The 19,320-nt window shown below is 39.7% G+C and overlaps 1 protein-coding gene across 1 annotated transcript in view; it reads right to left on the reverse strand.

Moving 5' to 3' along the window:
* Positions 1 to 15,609, reverse strand: part of LOC136874172 (uncharacterized) — a 423,563-nt gene extending 407,954 nt beyond the window's left edge. Inside the window, exon 1 of the mRNA XM_067147758.2 lies at positions 15,492 to 15,609. Within this exon, the coding sequence (XP_067003859.1) occupies positions 15,492 to 15,522 (31 nt within the window). The 5' untranslated portion in view covers positions 15,523 to 15,609. The remainder of the gene's footprint in view (positions 1 to 15,491) is intronic.
* Between the last annotated feature and the right edge of the window lie 3,711 nt (positions 15,610 to 19,320).

Raw genomic sequence — 19,320 nt, forward strand, 5'->3', positions numbered from 1 at the left:
TAGCCCTTTCCTCTCCCATCGTCGCCATAAGGCCTATCTGTGTCGGTGCGACGTAAAGCAACTTGCAAAAAAAAAACATATGGGGGCAGATCATTAATCCAAAATAAAGCAATAAAGGATCATTCTTAAGAAAATCTTTGGCCCAGTTTGTAGAGATGGAATCTGGATGAAAGGGAATACTCAGGAAATACAGTGTCATGCCGAAAATCAATTACACACCTTCAGAAAAAGGTGATAGAAATTCTATGGGCATATTCTCAAAATGAGAGAGGATAGAATGGCGAAAACAATGTTTAACCCTGCCCTTTCCTTTTTTTCTAGAGGCTTCAAGGCTGCCGACATTGGGATTCGAAGCCGCTATCTCCCGGATGCAAGCTCATTGCCGTGCGCTTCTACACGCACGGCCAACTCGGCGTGTTGCCCTTTCCTTAAGAACCAAGAACAACTGGCTTAGCGGAATAGATGTCCAAGAAATAAACGTCACCGAGGAAATGATTTGTGACAGATGTAAATCAATAACCACAAATTTTCAGACAAAACCAACACCAGAACTGATACCTGGACAGAAGAACGCAAGAAAATGCTTAGTGAGAGGATGAATAGATTTTGGGAGCAGAGCAAAGCAAAAACATCAACTAAATGAGTTCAACCACGCTCCTTAGTCGTGCATAACGATGTAAAAAAATGATAGTGTTATTTGTTTTACGTCCCCCTATCTATATTCAAGTTTATAAGACGTCGAGGTGCCGGAATTTTGTCCCACAAGAGTTATTTTACATGCCAGTAAATCTACCGACGCGAGGCTGGCGTATTTGAGCAACTTCAAATACCGCCGAACTGAGCCGGGATCGAACCCACCAACTTGAGCTCAAAAGGACAGCGCTCCAACGCCTGAGCTATTCAACCCAGGCGAATGAAGTAGAAAATAAGCTTAGGCCTATTAGCTCAGGATAAAATGATGTTGTGTGATACAGTTCTTTCCTACTCAACGAAATGGGTACTTGTGTGCTTTACGGGTATTTTAGGAATGGACTCTGGGGGAGGGTTCGTGACTCCGAAACTTGTGATCGGCAAGTCTTGAAAGAAATTGTAACCTTCTTTTATATTTTAAGAATAAGAAATTATTGCACTGATAAGGTGGGGCCCCCATATTTCGTCCGCCTTAGAAGATTTGAACTTGTACAATTCAGGAATATTATGGGCAAGGCTAAAAATGTGTATATTATATTACTGAACATATTCTCTACTTACGGTCAAGTTACAATGAATCTGTTAAAACGTAAGGTAGTGAGTATTTGACATTAACATAAACACTACAAAAATTAAACTACCAAAAACGTTTTCGTAATTTCGTGCCTCACCAAATTTATGAAAAGCACAATTAATTTGAATATATTTCCCTATAATGAATTACCTGAGGGCCATTCATGAAATATGTTTTCTTGGTATTCTTTTTAACATAGTTTTACAGCGTTGCTCATGGGTTGTTAACCACTTTACTTGCACGTTTGTAACCCATTATCTTGTCCCTCACTGTCTTAATAGCCTTTTTCATAGCCTCTTAATCCCGCTGCTTCCTTTTTCCCATCTCAAAAAAATTATAAACTTCATGAATAACTAATAAAATGAAGGGGGGGCGAAATTACGAACATTCCCTGATTTATTATATTGGTCGGTACAGTAACTCACGCCAACCACCTCACTATGCCGATTATACGCCAGGAACTACACCAAGGTACTGAAATGCAGTCGAGTATTTTATACACATATCAGTGCTCACTCTAGGAATAACAGACTCTTAATTTGAATGCTGCACTAATTCAGCTCAGCATGAAAAATGAATCCTCCTTGTACACGGAAACTAAACGTGGTGCACACAACCAACTCTCAAAACAAGAATGAGGCTACGCGTGTGCGCGCTGCTAAACATTAGGTACCAACCGTGCAAACTGGAAATCCCTAGAGGGACGAAATTAGGTGCGGAGACGGAATTTGGACCGCCTACCTTAATAATAAATTATTATTATTATTATTATTATTATTATTATTATTATTATTATTATTATTATTATTATTATTATTATTATTATTATTTGCTTATGGACCCTGTTGGATCACGCATTACATTTATGATTCGCCTTTCTGACAGACCATATTGCTTTCATTCTTTCTTTATGTGCCTGTTTTCTTTCCTCTGACCACTTAGTCCCCGATCTTTCAGGGACTTCATTCTCTGGCTTTACTACCCATCTATTTATCCTCTGACGGTAAATGTTTCTGTCCAGAATTTCTGATGTTTCTATCTGGGCCTTTTCCAGATCATTTTTAACATCTTGTATCCAATGTGCGTTCTTCTGTTTTTCAGTATATGTCCAAATCTTGTGGGTTAGTCTTGATGAAAACAGTCTGTGAACGTGTCCATAGAATTTCAGTCTTCGTTTCCTGATGTCTGCGGTAAGGTCGGACAGTCTTTCCGTAGCTTTGCGTGATTTAAGTCTATAACCTTCTTCTTTTTTCTCTGGACCCAGAATTTTTCTCAAGATCTTCCTTTCCTTCTTCAAGATGATTTCCAGTTTCTTCTTCAAGATGTTTTCCAGATCACCTTTTTATATCATGTATTATTATTATTATTATTATTATTATTATTATTATTATTATTATTATTATTATGTCCGGTTCCTTGGCTGAGGTGTCAGCGCAGTGCTTTTCGGTTCAGACGCCCCGGCTTAGATTCCCGGCTGGGCCGATTTTAACCTTAAATGCTTAATGCCCTGGCTCGGGGACTGGGTGTTTGTGATGTCCACAATATCCCTGCACCTCACACAACACACACAAAAATATCCTCCGCCACAGTAATACGTGGTTTCCTATGCATGGCAAATGCCACCAATCCTCGTCGGAGGGTCCGTCTTACAAGGTCTGCTCCCGGCGAGGTATAGCCACATGATATGTTTATTATTACTATTGGGAGCGTCGGTTAGCGACCTGGTGCTCCTAGATGAGTCTGGAATTGCTTTACCGTATTTGTACCTTCCTCTTCGCTTTCACTTTTCCTATTTTCTCTTGGTCATACCTTAATCTCTTCCGACTCGGACGGTGTTAGTTTTGTAGGACGTAAGGACTCTTTCGTCTGTCACGAAACCCAAGCAGTACGGTAGAGGCTGTCGCCGCGCTAACCGTGTGGTACTCGAAATATTTGAAGTCATATTGATGGGCAGCAGCCGTCTCAGCAGGACTTGCCCTTTATTGAGTTGGTGTGCTACGAGTTTGTTATTTTTGTTTTAGGAGTTGTTCCAGTTTAACTGTCCTCCAAGGTCCTTCCCTTTCTTTCGCTGATTCCTTCCTTCCCCTAAGAATCTGAACTCTCCCTTTTTTTCCTTTTTTTCCCTTACAAATTACTTTACGTCGCACCGACACATATATGGCTACGATGGAACCGGAAAGGACTAGGAGTGGGAAGAAAGTGGCCGTGGCCTTACTGAAGGTACAACCCCAGCATTTGCCTGGTGTGAAAATGGGGAAACCACGGAAAACCATCCTCAGGGCTGCCGACAGTTGGAGTCGAACGCACTATCTCCCAAATGCTGGATACTGGCTGCACATAAATGACTGCAGCTATCGAGCTTGGTTGACCTCTTCTTTCCCCTCTTCTCATTGGAATTACGAGGAAATTGCTATCTAGTTCTACTTCTCCTTTAATCAATAATATCCTCACCACCACCACCAAAGTTTAATCTCCTATGCAACGTTTCGTTCCGCACACACGCTGTGAGAAAGAGACTACTGGTGATGAATTAAAAAATCTCACATACAGATTCAAACGAAGGTTAACCTTTTATTTGGAAGACCAATCGATTTTCCTATACCGCCCGGAATGCGTTATACGAACCTTGTGCCATGATTCCAACGAGATGTGTTACCAACTATGCATCATATTACTTAAACCTCAGCCGCTTATTTCCCTATGTACTCTACAGCTGAACTATTTCCAGAGTAATACAACTAGTCATTAAAGAAAAGGACCTTCCGAAATGCTGACTGCTATAGCAATTTTTCATAGCTGATGACCTGGATGTCTCCCATTGTGAAAATGAAACAACAACAACAATTTTCACTCCATAACATACAGCATTGATGAATAATGGTGTGGTAAAATGAAGGAAAGTACTACTTTTTTCGGGACTACTGATTTTTATAACGGTGGCATGTCCGCCTCTTACATAGAAATCCCGAGTTCTATCAATAGCTCCTCCTGGCTGGGATTTATCAGCCCCGCGAAGCCAATTGACGAGCTGTCTGGTGAGAGGCTTGTTGATCTGGTTAGGTAGCCAAGGAAGACTGCTGGGGAGTTTGTTAAGCTGATAAGAAGGAAATCCAATTTCTACAGGCTATCTGGCTGGGAACCTGTCATCTTGGAATGTCAAAGTCTTTGACGGGTGCTGAATACCACGTGTTTGTTTATAGACATTTCATGGCGTGAGATCAAAATGCTATGAAACAGTAGCTGAGACCATGCGATTGTTATTGTATGAATGCACATGCATTAATCGTGATTCGAACCATGGCCGATATGGTGGGAAGCCAGTAACAATATACAGTGAAGCCTCGATATCTCGAACCACCTCGAGTTATCGAAATTTCGAGATACAGAGAATTCCATTTTTGAGCATGTATACCACATAATGATAAATGGAATGAGATTAAACAACATCCGGTATGCTGATGATACAATTATATTTGCTGATACTATCCAAGCGCTACAATCACTAATGGATAGAATTGTAAGAGTCAGCAGCTAATACGGGCTTGAAATAAACACCGCAAAGACAAAACTCATGGTTATAAGTAAGGAAAATATTTCCGGAATAAACTTGGTTATAAATCAAAAGAGTATAGAAAGGGTAAAACAATATTCATACCTTGGAACCATAATAAATGAAGACTGGGATTGCTCACAAGAAGTCAAAGTACGCATTGGAAAAGCAAAAAGTGTGTTCCAGAAAATGAGTAATGCGTTTAAAAGCCACAATCCAACTTTAGGGACTAAAATCAGACTTCTGCACTGTTATGTATTTTCTGTTCTTTTATATGGTGTAGAGACATGGACCATAAATAAAAACACAGAGAAGAAGCTGGAGGCCTTTGAAACATGGCTTTATGGGCGGATCCTGAGAATATCTTGGACCCAGAGAATTACAAACGTGGAAGTAATGAGAAGGATGAACACAACACCACAGTTGATCAAGACAGTGAAATGCCGAAAGCTGCAGTATCTGGGACATATAATGCGCAACACAGATAGATACAACCTACTCCAAAAAATACTCCAGGGGAAAATCAACAGCAAAAGAGGTCCTGGAAGAAGACGAATATCTTGGCTTGACAATCTTAGAGGCTGGTGCAATATGTTATCAGTTGAACTGTTCCGCTCTGCCACAAACAAGACGAAAATAGCCATCATGATCGCCAACATCCGAAACGGATAGGCACCGAGAGAAGAAGAAGATACCACATAATAGAATCATATCTATAATGAATACATTATTTTTAACAACATTTAAAAATATACGAACAAACTCTATTTTATGGCATCACTTTAATTATAACCCTTGGTAGTAGCCTTTTAGAAGACAGGATACAGTACATACAGTAGTGATACAAGAAACATACCTCGGTTAACACCTTTGGAAAAACTCCGTTTAGTCTCTTCTCTTTGTTATTTTAACCTTTCCTTCCTTCACGTTGAAACTTTTCGTCAGTACCACGCAGCAGAGATTCACAAATGGAGCTTGTCATCCGCGACTTCGGGGGTTGCTTTCGTACGTGAGCGGTAATTAATTCACACCCAAAAGAACAGCGAGGCTTCGCTGATTTTCCGATCATTAGAAGTTCCATTTTTTTCGGTTCCCGTCATATTCGCTTCCACCATCACTGTAACCCTTTCTTTACGTGTTAACTGTTTCTCACAAACCACAAATGCCACCGGGCGAGTTGGCCGTGCGGTTAGGAGCGCGCAGCTGTGAGCTCGAAACCGGGAGATAGTGGGTTCGGACCCCACTGTCGGCGGCTCCGAAGATGGTTTTCCGTCGTTTCCCATTTTCACACCAGGCTCTCCGACTCGTTGGCTGAACGGTCAGCGTACTGGCCTTCGGTTCAGAGGGTCCCGGGTTCGATTCCCGGCCGGGTCGGGGATTTTAACCTTAATTGTCTAATTCCTACGGCACGGGGGCTGGGTGTATGTGTTGTCTTCATCATCATTTCATCCTCGTCACGACGCGCAGGTCGCCTACTGGCGTCAAATAGAAAGACCTGCAACTGGCGAGCCGAACCCGTCCTGGGATATCCCGGCACTAAAAGCCATACGACATTTCATTACACCAGGCTGTACCTTAATTAAGACAACGGCCGCTTCCTTCCCATTCCTAGGCCTTTCCTGTCCCATCGTCGCCATAAGACCTGTCTGTGTCGGTGCTACGTAAAGCAACTAGAAAAAAAATGCCGTATTACACAGTTAATATTGCGCAAAATTGGAGTCACAGAGTATTTGATTCAAGGGAGGAAATGTTTGCTTCGAGATATCGAGAATTTCGTGTAATTTCGAGTAATAGAGAAATAAATACACGTGAAAAATGGGACAAACGGCCAGGAAATTGAAGTTACTTGGGGATACTGAAAATTCTAGTAATCGAGAATCGAGATATCGAGATTCGACTATAGCTCTACTATGGTCTGACGAGAAGTTTCGTACATGCGAGGTAAGTGGTGCGAGATGTAAATATGGCTGCCGCGCATGCGCCTATCTCAAGTGTCAATAACATCTGTTCCGTCCGCGATGACTCTTGCGAATTGAGGTGGTGTTGTGAAGCTTCAAAGTGGTAGTGGATCTGTGCCTTAGTTACACATTTACTGTAAGTACGGCATAAAGAAATGTTTGACAATGAATATGCATTATTTCAGAGATTGCATTGTCCGATGTTTGTGGCTAAGAGTGTAGTATCTGTAACTCGTGTCGTACCTACAAGCTGCCGCGACTTTGGACAGACGCAGATAGTACAATCACGAGTGAACCGAGCAAGTTTCTGTGTTGCTTGGGTCACGTAGGTATCTACGTGTATTCGGGAAAGAGTGGGTTCAAAGCCCACTGTCAGCAGCCCTGAAGAAAATGTCCATGGTTTCGCATTATCATACCAGGCAAATGTTGGGGTTGAACGTTAATTAAGACCACGGTCGCTTCCTTCCGGCTCCTATCCCTTTCATATCCCATCGTCGGTGTCGGTGTCGGTGTGACGTAAAGAAGATTGTTAAAAAAATCAGTAAGAGGTTTGGAGTTGACGCCGTATATGCGAAATGCGCGTCTGTGAGGATGGAATTCAATCTGAAATGAATTCTAATGCTGAAGATGCCAAAAACACTCAACCCCCGAGCCAGAGGAATTTACGGATGAAAGTTGAATTCCACGACTCGGCCGAGAATCGAACCCGGTACCTCTTGAACCAAAGGCCAGCATGCTAACAATTTAGCCATGGGATCTGATATTAATCATTGTGAAATATATTCTTCAAGGATGAACAAAAATAATAATAATTGTACCGGGAGGTACAGCCCAACTCCGCACATTCAAAAGATGCGCCTTAAATAAGTCTATCTATCTAACCAAACGTGAAACTGCTACTACATGAAGTTGGAACTTTAATCAGAAGATGTCACTACGGAACTATTAAGTAATTGTGTTATTGTGAAGTTGCCTAAACTGACTGGATTTATTTGCTTTGTGTTCGTTTACTTCAAGAAGTTTGGACATTTCTCCTTAGATGTCACTACCAAAAACTATGGTCACGCACTCTGGTGTAAGGTAACAGAAGTGTGTATGGAAAGAAATTTTGTGTTTATAGGTTTTCTCAAGTAAATCAACTTAAATTTGTTTTAAAAATATATATTTCAAGGTTTGCAGCACTTCTCTCTCATTCCGCAGTTTTTGAATGTGATCAATCGCAAATTTTCTGTACTTCATTTTCAGCCTATCACAGGCTTCTTCTTGCTTTTTGGGGTTTATCTTTTGAATTAACCAATAAAATTGAGAGGGTGTGTCCGTATTAGTCCAGAATCCTCTCGAACCTTCCCTTCGTGTATATAAACTGCGGCTGCTCCGGCTACCTTGTCATTTGATCACCGAATTTCCAAGAGTGTTTGTTAAGACAGGAGGCGGGGCACCTCATTCTTCGCCAGGCAGTTCATCAGCCCAGGTAATGGCCATTAGTTTTATCTCTCTGTAGCCACCTCCACCGACTTACACGAGGGGAAGGTTCGAATTTCTAACTACCGTATGTAACCGTTCGATGTAAACTTCTTCCTCTTCATGTAAAATTTCATAAGTTCTTAAAACTGTAAATCGGGGATAGAGAGTGCGTTACCCTCTCGAGTTCCCCTTCAACTTGGTTTGAGGTGATTATGAATTTGTAACTGTTTTTCTTCCTTTAAATTAACTTTTATTCGTGTCATCTCAGTAGCTTGGGATTAGCCCCTGCATCTCTGGGCCAAGAGCCCCGTTAGGATTTTATTCTTCATTATCTAGGAATGCAAGTGTACGCCTCCATTCATTTTGTGTTTTGGCCAGTAATCTAACCTGTGCTTTTACCATGAAGGCCCAGTAGGTTGGGTAATAAATACCCCTGTAAAAGTAATTTCAATTGTAAATTGTGCCTAGAGAGGCCAGAGAGGGTAAGAGTTTTGTGTAAAGTTGCCTTAAGCGGGCGGTTAAAATTGGACGAATGTTGGAGAGCCTGTAAGCTCTTGTCTAAGTTTACTGTAATATTGAGGAGTGCCTCTGGAAGGCTGTAAATTTGTTGGAGCAAAGTGCTCTTGAATTGGGGGATTTCTGCCCTTGCCTGAATTATACCACTTTGAATTTTTTTTCTTTGGAAAAGAAATATAACCTTTTAAAGTTTTAATTCAATTTTTGATGTCGTAGTTAGACCCATACAAGCCCACACCTTACTTCACCTCTTTCTGCTCCACGGATATCTCCGTAACAATAATAATAATAATAATAATAATAATAATAATAATAATAATAATAATAATAATAATAATAATAATAATAATAATAATAATAATAATAATAATAATAATAATGTTAATGGCTTTACGTCCCACTAACTACTTTTACGCTTTTCGGAGACGCCAAGGTGCCGCATTTTAATCCCGCAGGAGTTCTTTTACGTGCCGGCAAATCTACCGACACGAGGCTAACGTATTTGAGCACCTTCAAATATCACCGGACTGAGCCAGAATCGAATCTGCCAAGTTGGGGTCAGAAGGTCAGCGTCTCAACCGTCTAAAGCCACTCAGTCCGGTAAAAGAAGAATATCCCAAGATATCAATCATAAGGCTCTTGCTTCCACTTACTCTCCCTAGGATCCTCACTTTCATCTATCCTATCCGACCTCGCTTAATCAATTCTTCTGCTGCAGGTTTTTCGGGCGTAGAATACGTCATATGGATATTAAAAATAACTGAATGAGCAGAGTAGAGGTTTAGAAAGTATTTTTTTTTTTCCTGACTGGATTCTCTTCTTGCTAATATGATGAAATAACATTGTTTCCAATCTCTATATTCAAATACATCTGGGTATCTTCAGGTTTATCTATCTCCACAGACTAGACGGGTGCAATATGTTAAAACCTACTCGGATGTGCCTTGGTGCTCGGCCATCTTGTCTGTCTTACGTTGTCTGTAGGCTTTCTTACGCCAGCTTCAGATATATTAAACTTTTCCGATCGTGTGAAAACTCATTCTTTCTACTTGATTTCATTTGTAGTAGGCTTGGACCTTCTTTCAACTGATATATTGAAACATTTCGGAAATTTCACAAAATTTTCACATTTCACAATATTATTTGCCACGCACTTAAAGTTTCCTCACAAATATTGTAGGAAGGGAGAGGATGAAACGAGGTGCCGGCACATAGCCTACTCCTGTCCTGCTCAAGGCTTACGTCGCCATCCGACGGACGAATCACCATCAACAGCGTCATTTGACCTCAGTCCATATGAACACTGCGCAGAGATTTTGAATTCAATCCAGGCTTTTGGCACGCAACCTGGTCATTAGAAATTGCATAAGACCACCCCTCCCACCCTGCCGGCCAATATTCTGATGGTGAATACTTTTTGACCAACGGGACTCAAAACAACTAATCGCGGTGCCAGAGCGTTTAGACTTTAACACCTTAAAAATCATAGCCACCATATGGTCTTAATAATAATAATAATAATAATAATAATAATAATAATAATACAGTAATAAATGTGTTTATAACATCTGCTAAATGGCTGTGTGCGTTACAAGCTTACCGTTACATGACCCATACCGCTAACTCACTTGGGAATGAATTTCGGCGGAAAATGAATAGTTTCTGAGAAATAAAGTGAGGAGCTTACCGCACCAAGACAGTGGGGCCAAATTCCGTCCCCACACCTAATTTCATCCCCATAGCGATTTCCAGTTTGCACGGTTGGTACCTAATGTTTAGCCGCGCGCACACGCGTAGCCTCATCCCGTTGTCTTGCTGTGAAAGCTGGTTGTGTGCAAAACGTTTCGTTTCCGTGTACAAGGAGGATTCTGAGTTAGTGCAGCATTCAAATTAAGAGCCTGTTGTTCCTAGAGTGAGCACTGATATGTGTATGAAATACTGGACTGCACTTCAGTCGTGTGGTGCAGTTCCTGGCATGTAATATCTACAATGAGGTGGTTGGCATGAGTTACTGTAGCGGCCATTATAATAAATCAGGGAATGTTCGTATTTTTGCCCCCTTCATTTTATTTGTTATTTATGAAGTATATTATAATTAATTTTGTGATGGGAAAACACAAGGAATTGGATAAGGAGGCTATAAGAAGGCTATTAAGGCAGTGGGGGACGAGATAATGCGTTACAAACATGCAAGTACAGAGTTTAACATCCCACGAGCAGCGCTGAAAGGCTATGTTAAATATACCAAGAAAATACTTTCATAAATGGCCTTCAATAATTCAATATAAGGAAGGTGTTTGGTAAGATTAGAAATGAAAAATATATTAAAATTAATTGTAGGCCCACTTTTCATGAAATTTTTGGGGGGGGGGGCGAAATTACGAACACATATTTGGTAGTTTAGTTTTTGTATTGTTTATGTTTATGTTAAATATTGACTACCTTACGTTGTAACAGTTTCATTGTAACTTGCCCATAAGTGGAGAATATATTCAGTAATATATATATATATATATATATATATATATATATATATATATATATATATATACCAATTTCTAGCCTTATTTATAATATTCCTGAATTTCTATAAGTCCACATCTGCTAAGGAGATGAAATCTGTGCATTCTATCTTACTTAATGCACTTTCACCCTCGACGTAATTCACGTAGATTTTTTTTTTACAAGAACTCCACAATGAAGTTATACTCTTAGGCCTCTCACTTTAAATTCTATGTTATGCCAGAAAGAAAATTGTTTTATAGTTAATCAGATTAATGACAGAAAAAATGGCGTCAAATTTCGCTATTGGAAAATCAGATGATCATAAATGTGGGTTATATGTTTCTCGTTCATGGTCATTCATCAACGATTGCTAATTTGAGATGACTGCCAGCAATAAGAAATAGCCTGCACCCTTCCATCACATATTTTGTTAAAAACTGTCTTCAGCTTGTCACAGTTATTTCTGGGGTCGCTGGAGCCACCCTGGCTCATTGTGGCTACGGCCGGGGTTTAAGACCGGATGCCCTTCCTGATGCCACGTGACTGTCGAGATGAAAATCTTGGCCCAGATTCGAACTCTCAGACTTCCAGGTGGGTAACCATCAGCTAGGCTGGATAGCAAATACGCAAAAAAGAAAAAGAAATTCCGCAAACGTTAATTTTCATTACCGCAAACATTTCTATTTCCAAGCATAGTCGGGGATGCGTTCGTACAGTTGCATAGTATTGTTCCCAATCACAATCAATATAATTTTTTTCTAGACTCTGTACTTGAAAACTATGTAAGTGAAGATGCTAAATTTCCCCCTGATTTACCGGCCAGTATACCAACAGATGAAATCAGAACTATAAATTGTGCGGAGTCGTTTCATTGGCATTTAAAAACAACAATTTTAAAAAAACTCATCCTCCTATCCAGGAGTTTACGGAGGATTTAAAGCAATTACAAAGTGAAACTTATCTCTTTAACACATTGCGTTATAACAGAAAAATAAATAGACGTGTCCGTGAAAATCATCGTGTTGGTACGGAATTATGGTGAATTACCGTTACTGGAGTACGCAAAAAGAATTTCACATCGGTTCCAGCCGGTCCCACTCTAGGACAAGTGTTTCACCGGGCCAAGCAGTGTGCTGCGCTGCCAGTTTTAAAGGTAAGCTGTTATACACTTTATATTTGCGGTAGTGATTTCTAATATTTTGCGGTAACGATATGTGCAATTTTGCGGTAATGAAAATAGGAAGTTTTGCGGTAAAGGTCGGCTGTTTTACGGAAATGCAATCCGCCGATCAGCTAAGCCACTGAACTAATCATCCCCCATTCCTCCATCAATTAATGTATAGGTCCCTATCTTTTTCTTCGACTTTTGTTCATTGTTCAAATAAGGAAATATTCCTGTTCCTATTATATATTATTTATCTCCAGTCAGCCCCAGAAAGAGAAGTAACTTAATTCAAATTACTACTGTACACTCACAGGTTTCCCAACAAATTTGTTGTGAAGTGGGAAGGAATGAATCCTCCTGTGAGTAGGGGTGGTAGAATAACACCCATGGTATCACCTGCCTGTCGTAAGAGGCTACTAAAACGGTTCCAGGGGCTCTCAACATTGGAGCGTGGGTTGGCGACAATGGGGCGCTTAGCTGAGTCCTGGCATTGCATCCACTTACTTGTACCAGGCTCCTCACTTTACTCTAACCTATCCGATCCCCCCCCCTCCCGGGTCAACTCTGTTCCTTTCAACCCCGACGGTATTAGATTGCCAATCCCAGGGAGTCCTTCATTTTCACGCCTTTCGCTGTCCTTGGCTATTTCTTTGACCAATACCTTCAATTTTCGAAGTGTTGGATCCCTTTCATTTTTCTCTCTATTAGAATTAATGGAGGATGGTTATATAGTTGTACTTCCTTGTGAAACAGCAATCACCACCACCACCAGAAATAATTAAATGTAGTTTATAACACTATCGATCTGTTAGTCATCCGGAGATGCCAGAGTATTTATAATGTAATAGGCAAAATGAATTGGAGTATTGACCTGGAAATGGTGGCCTCACACTGATACTCCTTTTGGGTATGTTGTCATATTTTATTTTAGAAATTCGGGAATTATTGTTTCACAACCTAGTGTACTTAGTGTAGGCTACACGAAGTGTGTTTGATAACATCCACAGTGTGTGTTAATTTATAATTAAAGCAAGCATAGTTATAGTTTTACGTTACCGTTAATAGTACAGCTTCCATATTTGCGTGGAATCCGAACCACTATTAATTTCAAAAATTCCCTACACATTGGCCGGGATTCAAACCGTGACCGCATATGGAAAAAGCCAGTAACTACACCACTCGCTATCCCGTCCACAATTCATAACTGATTTGGAATGGGGACATTGAGGAAGCGGTCATGGCTTGTACGATAAGTACCATTTTGGCATTTGCTTGGAATCTTGAGTGTACTCCTTTGGTCAGCTTAGTTAAAAGGTGCTAACTGATATGTGAATGGATACAACAGTACTCTTTAGTGTTTCAGTGAAATTCACTCTAGCCACTAACGACAAGCTGTATAAATAAAAATTATTTTATGGAGGGGAGTGATTTCAGTGTCCGCCTCTGTGGTGTAGTGGTTAGTGTGATTAGCTGCCATCCACGGAAGCCCGGGTTCGATTCCCGTCTCTGCCACGAAATTTGAAAAGTGGTAGGAGGACTGAAAAAGGTTCCACTCCTCGGGAGCTCAACTTAGTAGAAGGGCGGGGGGGGGAGGGGGGTCGATACTCTCCACAGCCATCATCGAAGTGGTTTTCGTGGTTGCAGGTTGCCTTCCTCTCTTACTCAGATAGACACTCTATGACAGCGAATGGATGCGCGATTTTTGTCACGTAGCCGTCAGCTTACATTCGGGAGATAGTGAATTCGAACCGCACTGTCGACAGCCCTGAAGATGATTTTCCGTGGCTTCTCATTTTCACCCCAGGCTGCAACTTAATTAAGGCCCCGGTCGCTTCTTTCCCACTCCTAGCCCTCTCCTATTCCATTGTCGCCGTAACACCTATTTGTATCGGTGCGACCGTAAAGCAATGTATTAAGAAAAGAGAAAAACATGATATTCGACTAATTTAATTCATTAACAATTATGTAGTTGATTACTAGATTATCATTCGTTCACGAGTTAACTGATCATCCTCATCCTCTGAAATTTCTAATTAATTATCTTCCACTACTCAATCTTCAATAAATGAATCAATTACGAGCTGGTTATCAGAGGTGGTAAAAGCATGCTTGGTTCACTCGAAAGGTCTTGGGTTCGAATCCCCATCAGGAAGTCGAAAATACTAAATTTCACCTTTAGGAGAAGTGCATGGCCCTGTATTTCACTCCCTACACCAAAAATGAGTACGAGGTTACTTCCTACGGTGACCGGGTCAATAGCTGAAATGCCCACGTTCTTTGAAATCGTTTAAGAAAAGACTAGGTATACAATTGATAGGGAATGTGCCACCGGGGAGACAGCCCTAAATCCCTAAATGATTGATTGATTGATTGATTGATTGATTGATTGATTGATTGATTGATTGATTGATTGATTGATTGATTGATTGATTGATTGATTGATTGATTGATTGATTGATTGATTGATTGATTGATTGATGTCGAGGTTACGCATATTGGAACCGTTTACCTTCCACTCCTCCAAACGGCGCCATGGCTTGATTGTAGCTGGTCTTGCTTTTCAATCAATCAATCAATCAATCAATCAATCAATCAATCAATCAATCAATCAATCAATCAATCAATCAATCAATCAAACAATCAGTCAATCAATCAATCGATACGTCTTTTAATCGTTCCCTCATCTACTCCCTCTCTATCTCCTCGATTACGCACACCTAAACACTTTGTTAGCAAAGACTGATGCGAATGACAAATATTAGGAAGGATCTCCAGAAAAATATTTCGAAACTGTATTGACTTGGGCTGACAATGAAATCTTCTCACCTCTCTTTGGTGAACTGTATGTCAGAACTACGAGTGAATGAGTGACCGATCATGACGTAATGATAACTAGAATATGTATGTTGAACACGTAATGAAACTGTCAGTTTGTGAACATTTCCATCGTCAAATATTTTATTTGTTCATAAATATGGTTCTCTATGCACTCGTTAAAGCGCTGTCATTTTAACTTCCAAAGTATAAATTAGACAATATTCCGAAATATTCAAGAGATGTTCGACTCACCGATGGCAGAGAGCAGAAGCCCGAACCACATATCTGTCTCGCTTTCTGACTGAACTCCGCGCACTTTCAGAGCCTGAGCCGAACTACGGCCGCTTGCGTTCTCGCCACACAGCCTCCGTAGCGCACTGTCACTGCGCAGTGGGCTGCCTTCTGTCTATCTTACTTATATTGGCTGTATTCAAAATACCGGAACATTTACCATGAATCTGCAAACAGTTCCTCGAACGATAACAGTTTCAAAACATAAATACCGTACCTGTAATTCAAGTCTCTGGTGCATCTGGTATATTAAACACTCTATGCCGACCTCGCTGGAGCAGTGGGTCAGTCGCCTTCCTCCGTCAGTATAATAATAATAATAATAATAATAATAATAATAATAATAATAATAATAATATGATATTAATAATATATGATATTATTATTATTATTATTATTATTATTATTATTATTATTATTATTATTATTATTATTATTATTATTATTATTATTATTATTATTATTATTATTATTATTATTATTATTGAAATAAAAGAGTGTGAGGGACTGTTTCAAGGAACATGTTTCACAAGAAAAAAATGAAAAGGCTGAAGGAAACACAGTAGAGTAAGAACGGATAGTCGTGAAGAATGAGGTACCTAGAGCTGCTGAATAAATGTTAGTAAGAAAGGAAAGATCAACTAAGAATCAATGGATAACTCAGGACATACTGGACCTCATTGATGAACGACGAAAATACAAGAATACAAAATATGAAGAGGGCAGAAAGGAATACTGGCCATTAAAGAATGACGTGAATAAAAATTGCAGGACAGCTAAGGAAAAGTTGCCGAAGGAGAAGTGCAAGGATATTGAAGGTTGTCTTGTTCTAGGAAAGATAGATGCTGCATACAGGAAAATCAAGGAAACCTTTGGGGAAAGAAAAACTAGATGTATGAGTATTAAGAGCTCAGATAGAAAACCAGTTCTAAGGAAAGAAGACAAGGCAAACAGATGGCAGGAACATTTCCAACAGTTGTATCAAGGAAAAGGCGTGGCGTAGATGATATGGTTCTGGAACAAGAAGAGGCTGTTGATGGTGATGAAATGGAAAACCCAATTTTGATGTCAGAATTTGACAGAGCTTTGAGAGATCCAAATATGAACAAGGCACCTGGAATTGATGTCATACCCTCAGAATTACTGACTGCCTTAGGAGAAACCAGCATAGTGAATTTATCCCATTTCGTGTGTAAGATGTATGAGACAGGAGAAGTGCCATCCGATTTTTTGGCAGAATGTTTTTCTACCTATTGCCAAGAAAGCCAATGCTGACAAGTGGGAAAACTACTATACCATTAGTTTAGTATAACACGCCTCAAAAATTTTAACATGCATTATTTACAAAATTATTATTTACAAAATAATGGGAAGACAAGTTGAAACTGAGTTGGAAGAAGGTCTGTTTGGCTTCAGGAGAAATGTAGGAACACGTGAAGCAATCCTGCTTTCCGTCTGTTCTTAGAGGATCGAATTGAGAATGATAAGCTCACTTATATGGCGTTCGTACATCTTGAAAAGGCATTTGATAATGTCGATTGGACAAAGATATTTGAGATTCTGAAGATGGCTGGGACCAGATAATGAGAACGAAGAATTATCTACAGTCCGTATAAAAATCAGTCTGCAGTAATAAGAATCGAGGGCTCTGAAAAAGAAGCAGCAATCCAGAAAGGAGTGATGCGAGTTTGCAGCTTGCCCCCTCCCCCAGCCTTCGTTTCAATGTTTATATCGAACAGCTAGGAAAGGAAATCAAAGAGGAATTTGGGAAGGGAATCACAATCCAAGGAGAGGAAATCAAACCCCTGAGATTTGCTGATGATATTGTTATTTTATCTGAGACTGCAGAAGATCCAGAGAAATTGCAGAATGGTATGGTCAGAGTCTTGGGGAAGGAGTACACGATGTAAATAAAAGGAATGCAGTCGAAGAAAGTCACGTGAAGGAAATATTAGATTAGGAAATACTTTTTAGTTTTGCTAATGGCTTTACGTCGCACCGACACAGATAGGTCTTATGGCGACGGTGGGATAGGAAAGGGCTAGGAGTTCGAAGGAAGCAGGTGTGGCCTTAATTAAGTTACAGCCCCAGTATTGTCAGTTATGAAAATGGGAAACCAAGGAAAACCATCTTCAGGGTTGCCGACAGTGGGATTCGAATCCACTATCTCCCGAATATAAGCGCATAGCTGCGCGAACCTAACCACATGGTCAACTTGCTCGATAAGCGTATAATTTAGACCGCATGGAATTCCTATCTAATAGAACGGAACATTCCTCCCTCCCAATCTCGAAATACTAGTGACTGAGGAGACACTGTAATTATGACTCTAACCATAAAATCATAAAATCAACACAAAGGATATTTAAGATAACCGTTAGTTTCGTCCCTGAACAGAATCAGAACCAATAAGGTGGAATATGTTGACCTGTTGTAAAAAAATGGGGGAAATCATGAAAATAGAGTAAATTATTATTGACTTGTATATAGTCGCAAAATTAAGTCAGAGGTTCTCGTGGCTTATCCAGCAGAATTTATCTTACTAGATTTAGGCTGTTTGCTTCGAAGTGGCCGTTTGTAGATATCACGGACGTTCAACTTGAACCCTCTCAATAGACATCTGACAGAAATATTATTATTATTATTATTATTATTATTATTATTATTATTATTAGTAGTAGTAGTAGTAGTAGTAGTAGTAGTAGTAGTAGTAGTAGTAGTAGTAGTATTGATATTATTATTATTATTATTATTACTATTATTATTATTATTATTATTATTATTATTATTATTATTATTATTATTATTATTATTATTATTATTATTATTATTATTATTATTATTATTATTATTATTATTATTATTATTATTATTGTACCGGGCGGTACACCCCTACCCGACGCAAGTTCAAATCTTCCGCCAATTGAAACTTCTCTACTGGAGAAACCCGGAACTTTAACAACTGAACCAACTCTACTGATTATCAGAAGATGTCACTGTGTGTTTTTGATTTGCTTTTGTTTATCATTGATCAAGAAGTGTGGACAATCTCTAACAGATGTCTCTACCCAAAACTATGATAACGAACTCTGGTGTAAAGGAATGAACCTTCTTGGAGAAATGTAGTATTCATAAGTTTTGTCTTTACTAAATTTTGTTCTGTGGTTTGTGGGTTGGCAATATTAATCCTTTCTTTCCGCCTGTTTTGAATTTAACCAATCCTAAATTTCTGTAATTAATATCCCACCAATAAGGTGTTTCTTCATTGCCTTGTGTACAAATTTTTGCTGTCAACCAATAAAAATTGAGTGGTGTGTCTACTCATTCCTGAAAGGTCTCGAATTTTCTGCGAGGGTATAAAAACTGCTGATTTTCTTGTCTCCGGGCCACTTCAGTAACATCTGGCTTAGTGTGTGGATATGTAGCAGGGGGCGGGAAGCGCCCCGTTCTTCAGGCAGCAGCTCTTCATCAAGGTAATGGCCTCTTAACATCTTTATTTCTTGCTAGCTCAGCAGTTTAACTCCCGGGGAAAGTTCGAAACCTTTAATATGTAAACTATTAAACATGTAAACCCTTTTCCTGGTAAACTTCAATTTACTTGAACTTTAATTCGGGGATAGAGAGTGCTTTACTCTCTCGAGCTCCCCTTCATTTGAAATTGAGGTGACTACGTTTTCGTAATCGTTTCTTCTCTTCCTTAATGTATTAAAGTTTTCTCATACGAGTCACCTCCCTAGCTTGGTTTTAGCCCCTGTGTATCGGCCTAGAGCCACTTAGGTTTTAAAATGTA

This window comes from Anabrus simplex, chromosome 1 (assembly GCF_040414725.1).
Source record: "Anabrus simplex isolate iqAnaSimp1 chromosome 1, ASM4041472v1, whole genome shotgun sequence".
NCBI lineage: Eukaryota > Metazoa > Arthropoda > Insecta > Orthoptera > Tettigoniidae > Anabrus > Anabrus simplex.